Source organism: Corvus moneduloides, chromosome 7 (genome assembly GCF_009650955.1).
Source record: "Corvus moneduloides isolate bCorMon1 chromosome 7, bCorMon1.pri, whole genome shotgun sequence".
Classification (NCBI taxonomy): Eukaryota; Metazoa; Chordata; class Aves; order Passeriformes; family Corvidae; genus Corvus; species Corvus moneduloides.
Genome location: NC_045482.1, coordinates 39,403,598 through 39,414,888, shown reverse-complemented (window position 1 = coordinate 39,414,888; position 11,291 = coordinate 39,403,598). Strand labels below are relative to the sequence as shown.

The window sequence follows — 11,291 nt, the reverse complement described above, 5'->3', positions numbered from 1 at the left end:
AAGTAAATAAAAACTAGTTTTTGGAAGTGTAACACACCCAACCCTACTTCTGAAAACTATTGTTTTTTAGCATTAACTGGGCCCTAATAAGAAGTATTACATGTCAGTGTTATTAGTTTTTCTGAAACTAATTGAAGTACTGAGTAAAGGCTTTCTTTGTGTCTTGATTATTGTTTGACAAATAGCATCCTTATCATAGTTCAGGTTTCTTGGTTATAGTAATGGTAGTTGTGCTCTGTAGCAGATGAAGACAGGACTACCTATAATGGGACTTCAGTTTTGTGGATGGCCTACAGGAGTTCTTACTTCAAATGTTCCATTTCCATCTCCTTTACCTGCCCTTGGATCAGGGTTGGGATTATCAGAAGTGAATGGTAACTCATTCTTGGCATCTAGTGTTCCTGCAAGTAAAAGTGAATCACCAGCACTACAAGCTGAAAAAATAGCTTCTGCCCCTTCTACAGCAGCTGAAGTAGCCAAACCTGTAGATTATCCTAACCCAAAGCCTATACCAGAAGGTAAGTGTAATGCAACAATAAGATGATAATTTCTGCAGTGCCTCTATGATGTCACCATTATTTTTTTAAATGATTTGCCTATTGATTTTCTAATCTGATCATGTGTGGTCACATAAAAAAAGCACCTGCAGAGTGTTTATATGCTTGTCTTGATTTAGAAATGCAGTATGGGTGGTGGAGGATTACTGATCCAGAGGACCTAAAATCTTTGCTTAAAGTGCTGCATCTCAGGGGAATAAGAGAAAAGGCCTTACAGAAGCAAATACAGAAACACATGGATTATATCACTCTGGCCTGCATCAAAAACAAGGATGGTATGTAGTTGATATTTATGTTACACATGGTGTTGGGGCACCAGATAACTGGCATAGAGCTCTTTGAGATGTGTTTAGCAGGAGAGTTAAAGTAATGGTTGGACAAAAAAGGTAAATGTCTCCTTATCTGTAGTTGCCTTTTCACCAGCCTTGTTCTGGAAAGTTACTGGATTGGAGAAATGCCATTAAATATAAATAGTTCTAGTGATATAAGTAACCTTCTTAAGCTCTGGTAACCTTCTGAAGCTCTTTCCATCTTTGTAACACTCGGCCTCTCCTTCCCCTTCTTGCCTTTAAATTGCAAGTTTGAAAGCATACAGAATTTGTTGTCCATATTGGGTATTTTAAGAATAATATACTTTTACAACAGTTCTTCAGCATTTAAATGGAGTGACAGGTAAATCAGCTTGAATTTACCAGTGCAGTTGTAATGCTAATTAAAATAATAAAAATGTGATTCTCAAATACAGTTGCAATTATTGATATCAATGAAAATGAAGATAACCAGGTAACTCGGGATGTTGTGGAAAACTGGTCAGTAGAAGAACAAGCTATGGAGATGGATCTTGCTATTCTTCAGCAGGTGGAAGATCTAGAGAGGAGAGTTGCATCAGCTAGTTTACAAGTTAAGGTAAAACCAACTTTCAGTAAAATGTCTCTTTAAAACAAGTGGTAAGAATTTAAAGCAGATAGCAATCCTTGTGTGTTGGTAAGTGCCTTCTTACTCCATCTTAATTGCCTACAAATGAAACAAATACACTGTGCAGTATCCTGGAGATTTGTGTCTGAAACGTTTTATTGCAGTTCAGTCTTCAGCTGAAGATGCTCAGAATGGCAGTTCCTGGAGAGTGTTCTCCTACAGTGCAGTTCGGTGCACGTTTTGTTAAGCTTTTCTGAATGCAAAGATTGTATTTCATATAGACTGCTTAACTCTCAGGGGGTTTGCCACAGTTCTGCCTGGTTTGTGTGGTTGTTGCTGTTTAATGCTTTCAGAAATGCCTACAGGTGCATCAGAATAATTTGCTTGAATATTGTGCAGACATGGAGAAGATGTAATGGTTATGAGTGTGGTAGAGTTAAGAATTCTCTGGATTTTGGAATTTTTCCAGTGTTGGGTATAAGGTTATCAAATTGCATATGTTTGGTTATAGTACAGGTGCACTGTTTGGGATCTAGTTTTTGGCATGAGATGAATGTTATTTTCCTGTGTCCTGATACTGTCTCCTGAGCCTGCTAAACAGATAGACCTGTTCTGATGTTTTGACCAATAGAACAGGATATTCACAAGGGGATACGAATGCACATTGTTGCAGAAAGGTCCCTTCAGAAAGTCTGGTAATGCTTGTGTTCCTTGATTAATTATTTTAGTTCTCTGGATATTTTGGAAAATGTCTTTACAGATGGATTACAAGTAACCAAGATCTACTGGAAACAGCGCTTCAATTACTTAGTTTGATTCCGTAGAACAGTTCCTCTGTTTACACACTGAGTTAACAGCAACCAATAAATGCACAAACCTTTCTATTGACATAGGGTTGGCTGTGTCCTGAACCTGCATCAGAGAGAGACGACTTGGTATATCGTGAACATAAGTCAATTACTAGATTGCACAAGAAGCACGATGGAGATTGTGCTGGAGGCGGAGAAGGCAATGCCAGCTCTCTAGAGCGGAGGAGTGACAACCCTCTAGATATAGCTGTAACCAGGCTCGCTGACTTGGAGCGGAACATAGAGCGAAGGTATCTGAAGAGCCCCTTAAGTACCACCATTCAGATCAAACTGGATAATGTGGGCACAGTTACTGTCCCTGCTCCTGCACCATCTATTAGTGGTGATGGTGACGGGTAGGTTATTGAGATTAACTTGAAAAATTATTGTGCTTCTTTGCTAATTGGAGCCTATTTTCTTATTGCCTGTTATCTATGTACTTTCTTGTATGTCTGTGATCCATATGGATCATGTTATTCTGCATGGTGCTTTGTAAAGATTTTTTTTGTTATGTTTGTTAATAATCTTGCAAAGTTATCTTACATTTAACTGGTTGTGACTAAGCTTTGAGGCACGTAGCCACAGTCTGTGCACTACATGAAATTTAGTTGCTTAAACCTTATACTTATTGGCTGTGTACGTTTTGTCATTGCTTGGCTTTCAATGTGATAATGATTGTTCCACATTTAAACATGAGCAAACATGGGTGTTGACCTATTTAATTTCCCTGTATTTTAATGCAGAACTGAAGAGGATATTGCTCCAGGGCTAAGGGTGTGGAGAAGGGCATTGTCAGAAGCGCGCAGTGCTGCCCAGGTAGCTCTGTGCATTCAGCAGTTACAGAAATCAATAGCATGGGAAAAATCCATTATGAAAGTTGTAAGTATCTAAACTGTTTTTGCTATATCCCATTTTCCGACTTTAGGCGTTTTAAATTGTCATGGTGAATAATGCATTTCTTACTACCTCACATAAAACCTCACACAGTTAAACTGTACATTGTGCACAGATGAGTAAGCCTAATGGAAAAGACTGTCCCTTACTTGCCAAATTCAGCATCCTGAACTTGCTCCGATAAAAAGCTCTTTAAATGGTTACGTTATTAAAGATGGTAATTATTCTTTGATGATGACATCAAGGTAAAAGAGAGTAATTTCTTGCTCCCATCTGATGAAAGATACACTTTCTAGTGGAAAATCTTGCGTCTCATCTGTGACACAAGTTTTATGGAAGTTCAACATCATATATTCTTCATTAAGGATTTCATTTTTCAGAAAGGTGAGATGCTCCAAATATGTGGCTTCTTTGCATGCAGAGTTCTCACAACTGAACATACAAATTAGGCAAGTGTGTGAGCAGACAGGCTGAAATATATCCGTTTCCTTGTACGCTTAGCAAGTCAATCTGTGTTAACTACATATATAAAAAAAGCATGTAAAGGGGATATGTCAAACTTTGCATGGACCTCTGCACCTCAAATTTCTGAGAACAAAACCTATTACTACAGCAGTAGTGACTATGATGTGATCAAGTATGTCCAGTGTTGTTGTGTAGTGGGTGGCAAAATTGACTCTTCCATCTGTGGTCCTTTTCCTGATTTTTAAATTTCTGTCAGTCCTATACAGATTCTGATTGTATCTGGACAATTAAAGGATGATTTAAATAAAAGCTGTAATGTCAGGCTGTACTTTTGAGTTTATATAGCTGTTAGTTTAAAGCAGTATCTTTAGAGCAAAAAGCTTACGAATTTGGTAGGAGCACCTGAAAAGGCACTGGAATGTTTCAAGATGAAGTAATTTATTATTCAGAAAAAAACATATCACTCTCAATTTGTTTTAAATATTCTCTGCATTTAATTACACACAGTTGGTTAGAGCAGGGTGCTCATAATGCCAGGGTCATGGATTTGATCCCTGTATGGGCCATTCACTTAAGAGGTGGCCTCGATGATCCTTGTGGGTCCCTTCCAACTCAGAATATTCTGTGATATCAGTAAACATACGTATTTGGTGACAATATTTGGAAATTTTTTAAGTTCCTGGATGTCTAGAAATAAGGGATTAGCAAAATCACACAATGTATGTAAGAAAATGGCAGTCCTTTAGATGTTTTTAAGTTAGTATGAATTTTACGAAGTCCTGGGATCATTTGTTTTGCTTTACTGAAGTTGTTCATGGTGGCCCTTGGATAAGATCCTTACCAATTACTATTTGGAAATACTCTTGTAAAATATAAATTTTCTTTATTAAGTAGCAATATACATATGCAGTTTTGGCATAAATGAAGAGAACATTTCTGAGATAGTATGTTTGGGCCAAGACGGTTTGATAGGTATACTTTTACTTCTCACAGACATTAATAAATTATAAAAAGTGCTCATCGTTTTGTGTGCTGTAGGGACACCTGTCTTATAATAAATGAATTGCTTTTCCAACATGTTCCCCAAATGTAGCCTTTAAATGAGTTCCTTACATGCTCCATATATTCTTCCATGGATACGATCATTAGCAGATTCTGATTGGAGTAAAATGAAAGTAATTTTGAGAGTGAATTTGTGTGTTTGAAGGAGAAGGGTAGTTTAGGTACCATTTATGTGTTTCAAATTTTAAAAAATGGAATTAAACCCGTTTTTCATGAATTACAGTACTGCCAAATTTGTCGAAAGGGAGATAATGAGGAACTGCTGCTCCTTTGTGATGGCTGTGATAAAGGCTGTCACACCTACTGCCATAGACCCAAGATCAGCACCATCCCAGATGGGGACTGGTTCTGTCCTGCCTGCATAGCAAAGGTAACACTCCTGTCAGGATGAAGGGACTGGAGCAAGTGACTAGTTTATTATATGTGATAGATTTACAGGTCTACCAGTGCTTTCTTCAACGAAAATAATGGTCTGTATGTTTTATGGGGGGCTCCCATTAAATGATGAGATTAGTAGTTTTATTTAACTTGTATTTTAGAGGCAGTAAGGGCTATGGTCTTATTTGTTCTAATCTGTGGGCTTTTTAATGTAAGTAGATACAGAATTTTCATGCTAATTCCATACCATAATTTTTAATTTCTCTTTTAAAATTTATTCAGTATTTGTCTTTCAAATTTCATCATTAAGTGTTGACAGACCAATGTCTCAGGTCCTGTTTTAAAAGAAAAAGCAGAGAAAAAACTTAGTGTGTTTTTTTTGTTTTGGTTTGGGTTGTTTTTTAGTATGTTCATATCGGTCATTTAGGAATGGACTGATGTTTGTCCAAAACTATGCCAGCTTGGTTTGTTAGGAGGTACTGTTTTACCAATTTGAATGTCAGGTGCTTTTGTATTGTCACAAGTTGAGAACCTAAGTCACTCGTACCAGGAATTTCTGCAGTCGTAATTTGCCTCCGAGAAGAGCAAAAAGTGAATAATCTCTAATATTAACTATTTAATATGTTTCGGTGCTTCTGTTTCTAATATTCATTGCTGTCGATGATAACAGAGGTTTCTGTAATTTCTAGGTTATTACTTATTTCACTTCTCTCTATTGTAGGCAAGTGGTCAAACTCTAAAGATAAAAAAACTTCAAATTAAAGGTAAAAAAAGTAATGAACAAAAGAGAAGCAGGAAATTAGCAGGAGAAACAGAGGATGAAGACTCTGCAACTACAAGCGCTGCCTTAAAAAGAGGAAAAACAGACCCTAAGAAAAGAAAAATGGATGAAAATGTTTCTGTAAGCCAGTTAAAGCAAGAAAATTGCACTGCTGTTAAGAAACCTAAGAGAGATGGAGACTCCAAGGACCTGGCTTTATGCAGGTAAAGTGTCAGATGCTAAATTTAGGGGTAAGTCTTGTTGAAACAAACAGTACTTGATCCTTTTCATCTCTGTTCTGGGGAACAGGAATGCTATTCTTTGTCATATGTATGTATATATGCACATAATGTGTGTGTGTATGTGTATATGTACACACACATGTGTCTGCTGGGAGAGTGCTTCTTTCAAGCCTGGGAAGAATGAACCCCAGTGGCAGTGGCAGTGGCACTGACACCTTCTCAAGTGTATCAAAGACAATTCTCCACTGTGTCCGAGGGCGTTGATTACAGAGGGGCGCACACAAATCGTCTGCTCTGGTAGCACTGCTACTCCCTCAAAAGAGACGCAGTTCAGTCTTGTCACAGTTTTGGAAAGTCAGTGTTAGCACCTGGTTTGCAAATGGTTTACATTGAGGATCAAAGCTGCAGGACATGTTTTCTTTTGGAATGTTGATCATTAGATTGTCATCTTACAGAGGTTGCCTGGAGGGAACTTAATGCTATTTTAGTTACTCAGTTGTCTGTCTCTATATACATTGTTCTCAGCCTTTCAACAGGGTGCAGAATAAACTGTTTTCCTTTTGCAAAGTGAATAGTTTGGCAGTTCATAAGGAATTTATGTAATAGTGAAAACACTCTGTGAATGTATGACCAGTTTAAAAATACTTCTGAAACCTTATTTTATTCAGCATGATTCTCTCAGAATTGGAAACTCATGAAGATGCCTGGCCTTTCTTACTTCCTGTAAACTTGAAACTTGTTCCTGGTTATAAGAAAGTTATTAAAAAACCTATGGACTTTTCTACCATTAGAGACAAGCTGAGTAGTGGACAGTAAGTAAACATACTGTAAATTTTACTTTACATTTTAAAAATATTTAAGCACTGAAATACAATACATTTTTAAAATTAGCTAAACTGTATTGTTCAGCTCTGACACCTCTGTGATTACTTTTACCGTCAAAATAAAAATTCTTAATTGTATGCTTTCATCTTTGCCATATCCAAGTGCAATAGCATGTTGTATGGGAGAATGTGTGGAACTGGCTGAAAACCAATAAAACTGCCAGGTCAAATGCACCAAAACAATCAACAGGAAAGCTTTTTTTCCTCATCTTTTTTCATGGAGACATCTTAGTGTTACTGCATGTTAGAGAGAACCAACTGTTTTACAGGCTTTAAGCTAGTGGAGTCCTTGTAAATGATGTGGCTGTGGAGTGAATTGCCAGCTCTGTGGTGGTAACACTCTTGTAAAGGTGGTTAATAATTTTATAGTCCTACAATTTGACTGCACAGATTTTTTAAAAAGAAGACCACTCTATATGCCTCTGTTTACCTTCCCTCCTTGTTAATATCCCTGTGCTCTAATGAAGCTGTAAAGATGGACCTGCTTGCAGTGTCTGTCAGCTCCACACAGAGCAACTTCCCTCAGCACAAGGAGCTTTTTAACCTCTTCAGGCTTTTTCTCCCATGAATATAAAATTTAAATGTTCCCCATGTGCTCGTATCAGTAGACTTGTAATTCTTTTATTCTTATTTTTAATAATTCATAGGCATATTGGAACACTCTTTGGGCCATTCAGGAGTATGTTCAGGGTAATAAAAAGAATTAGCAAAGACAGTGTCACAGGCAGCCTTTTTCTGTACCCATTTGTTTCCTCTTTTAGATAAATTCAGCTCTATTCAACACTTAGAAAGGACACTGAGCCCAAGAATAGATGCATAAATGGAAAACAGCCATAGCGTTTTAACTAGAAAGCTGTTGAAGAGAAGGAGGAATTAGTTTTTTAATAGTTTGTTTTCCAGTACAGGCATGAAATTCTACCTTACAAAACTTCTGAGGAAAACAACAAAACAGGGACAAGAGAGTATTTCCTTTCATTGATGTTCATTTTCTTGTTAGAAATTCTAATTTAAATTCTTATTTAAATATTTTCTCATGTAGTTGAAATATTTTTCTGCTTTGATTCTCTGTGTTCCAAAAATCATTTACTTCTTGCTTCTTTCAGGTACCCTAATCTTGAAGCATTTTCGCTGGATGTCAGGCTTGTTTTTGACAACTGTGAAACTTTCAATGAAGATGATTCTGACATAGGCAGGGCTGGCCACAACATGAGGAAGTATTTTGAAAAAAAATGGACAGAGATTTTCAAAGTGAGCTGAAGCTACTAGAACTCGTTTTTTCTTTTCTTTTTTTTTTTTTTTTTGCATTAAATGAGGGCTGATAAGACCAGCAATGTGAACTATATTTACATGGAAGTGCAAGGCACATACGTAACTAATTTTTTCCTTTAAAATATCACAGAGTTGTGATACTAGTTTTAAAGGCTTCACTCCTACAGCAACCATGGCCCCTTGGTTATTGGTTTGTGTGTTTTAACAAACTAATTTAGGTAGAACAGGGAAGCACACCCAAAGAATTTCAAAGAAAGGGGTGTTATAGTGCAATAGCAATTTATCAAAACGCACTGAATATTCAACCACCAGAGCTCTACTTGGGGAAATGGTTCTCTTTTCCCTTTCAATAAATATCTATTTTTCTTTTTTTTTTACTTTGTAGTTTATTTTTTAGTGAATGTATTTAATTTTATGAATTATTTATGATTATACAGCATTCAGAATCTTCGTTTTCTGTGAAAAGGAAGAACTACAAAATTGCTTTAAATGTTGAAAATACAAGGAATGTTTTAAAATATAAAACAAAGCCAAGTAAAACTGTTTACACTGATGTGCTGTGAAGGCACTAAAAATTAAACTTTACTGTAGAGTTACAAGTACATTTATATATATGTTGCTGCATCACTTGTGTAGTTAAATTGTATTTCAAGACAGTGAAGAAAAATTGAGACATGTATATACTGTTCATTATTGTTTATATTAAGTCTTGTTTTAAATATGTATGATGTGTACATATTGTTTGCAGACATTATTGTTTATGCCTTAGGAGGACGGTAGCATTTTATTTTAGTCTTAAGGTAATTAGAGATCTATGGCTTGTACAGTAATTATCCTCTACCAACACTGTGGAGTCTCCTTAATCTTGGTAGTGCCTGCCTTTACAACAGGGTGTAGGGGATATTAGTTTTCCATTTTTCTATTTTGTTATATAATTTCAAGCCACCACGGCCTCAAATTCAAGTATAATCATTTGTATTCATGTGGAAAAAAATCGTGACAATTTCCTACGCACACAGTATTTTTTCATAGAAACATTTCCCTCCATTTGCCTTGCCACAGAGTAACAAAAGAAGACATTTGTAACCACTGTGTTTTATCTACTGTGTGTTGTGGTGGCCTGTTGGGGCAGATAGATTGGAATTTTTTTTGTACTAATGTAAGAGTACTTGAAGTTTTATTTAAAAGAAATGTTGTGGAAAGGTAGCATTCTTTTTCTTTTACTTTTTTTAGGAGTGTTATTTTTCACTAGTATGTGTGGCACGGATACAATAAAAGACTGTTTTGCAAACCAGATTTTCTTGGCAATTTTAATACTTCAGGTCCTGTGTATACAGGTTTTTTGGTTTGGGGTTTTTTTTTTTAGATAATATCTTGGAAGTCTTGCATTTAACATTCAGTTCTTCTTATGATGCATCTAATTCTCCTGAGCTTTTAATGGCAGTTCAAAAGGAAGCAACTGCCAAGCAGTCAAAGAGCAGTTCCCTGTCTGTAAATAACTGAGGTGCTGCCAGGCTGATCGCTGTCCTTACGGACATGGAAATGCACACAGTGGATTATGTTTCTGAAAACCACTGTCCATGTAAGGTTTTGTCCCTTTTTTGGCCTGTAGGAGGACATTAGTCATAATCCTTGCTTTGACTGAAGAAAATACAGGAATTACAAACAGATATTGTGGAACCACAATACCTGTAGTTCTCTCACAAAATAATTTTGGGAGGGTATTGGTTTTTGCTTTTAAACCAGGTCTGCCATGTTTGAGTCTTAGTGCCTATTTTTAAATTAATGTTTCTATTGCCCTCCCCAGAATATCTTGTCCAGTAATATTTTTCTTTATTCCAAAATCCTGTTAGAATAATCTGTTATTACTTTGAATAAAATAATCACATTTGGGTGTCAGTCTTGCATGTTAATGTGAGCTCCTACACTGACTGCTCCACGCCTTTCCTATTCATGACCTTTCTGAAGACTTCAGTAAAGAGGCTTGCTGACATGTACCAAAGATGTGAATATTAATCAGTGTTTTGAATGTATGATGGTAAGCTTCTAAGAAGGTATTATAAATATGCTTAGATTATTGAGAAATCTAGTTCTTCAATGAAAAAAAATTTTTTTTTCAGATTCTGTACTGGTTAATGCTTTGTCTGTAATAGTAGAACTGTTAGTTTTCTGAAATGTCAGACAGGTTACCAGCTACACTACATACAATATCTATAGTAAAAGTTGCATTGTTTTCAGCTTGTATCCCAATTCAGCTGAACAGCTGGGAAGTTGAAGGTGGCAACAGCTGCTATAGTGATGACAGTGAGACAAGCATCACCTCTCTAACTTGACATGGCCAATGTATTGCTTTGCTTGCTAACAGCCAGTGTCTTCATTACTATTGCAGTAAAATCAAATATACAGGAAATACTATATTTGAATGGCAAGCTTGAATCATGCATATGCCCTCATATCTCCATAGAAAAGAGCAGGGATTTAACCACTAGAAAAATGTTTGTAATGTTTCTTCTTTGCTAATTTTCTCTCCTGTTGATTTTGTATGTTTTCTTAAGAGGAAGTTTTCCGATGTGCTCTCATCCTTTCTGAACTAAGTGTGCCAGTCTTAGTTTAGAGAATTTATTCCAAAACTTTCAAACTTATTATAAGTACTGTAATGGTGCTCAATGAAGAGTGTTTTGGTTGAGTGTGGGTTCTCTTTTGTCTCTTGTCAGCTCTTTGAAAAAAATGGGATGATACAAAAGCAGCTGAAAAGTTGTCTTGGACAAAATATGTATCTTCAAAAGGAGGTCTAAAGCTTTCTTTTTAATACTGGCTGTCACCTAGGATTCAGAACAATGAAAGGCCAGGCTTCAGCCGTCGATCAAGAGTGTGCAATCAAATAACGTGCTATAAAACAGAGCGTGAGATGGTACAGACTAAACACAGAAGGCCAGTCATTTAGGGAATGCTTCCTGGGCACAGTGACTCCGAGAAAGTGACTTTGTCTTCCTCAAAACACATAGGTGCTGGCTAAA

The 11,291-nt window shown here is 36.5% G+C and overlaps 1 protein-coding gene across 19 annotated transcripts in view; it reads left to right on the top strand.

Annotated features, from left to right (window-relative positions):
• The window catches only part of BAZ2B (bromodomain adjacent to zinc finger domain 2B), a 122,541-nt gene extending 112,368 nt beyond the window's left edge, over positions 1 to 10,173 (top strand). For 12 of the 19 annotated variants that reach the window (XM_032115432.1, XM_032115431.1, XM_032115430.1 and 9 more), the window contains 9 exons: positions 242 to 518; positions 677 to 832; positions 1,303 to 1,463; positions 2,366 to 2,676; positions 3,064 to 3,199; positions 4,965 to 5,111; positions 5,841 to 6,103; positions 6,790 to 6,933; positions 8,109 to 10,173. In XM_032115432.1, the coding sequence (XP_031971323.1) occupies positions 242 to 518; positions 677 to 832; positions 1,303 to 1,463; positions 2,366 to 2,676; positions 3,064 to 3,199; positions 4,965 to 5,111; positions 5,841 to 6,103; positions 6,790 to 6,933; positions 8,109 to 8,262 (1,749 nt within the window). In that variant the 3' untranslated portion in view covers positions 8,263 to 10,173. The remainder of the gene's footprint in view (positions 1 to 241; positions 519 to 676; positions 833 to 1,302; positions 1,464 to 2,365; positions 2,677 to 3,063; positions 3,200 to 4,964; positions 5,112 to 5,840; positions 6,104 to 6,789; positions 6,934 to 8,108) is intronic. The other 7 variants (XM_032115443.1, XM_032115442.1, XM_032115441.1 and 4 more) reach the window with 3 other exon arrangements.
• Positions 10,174 to 11,291: the final 1,118 nt, after the last annotated feature.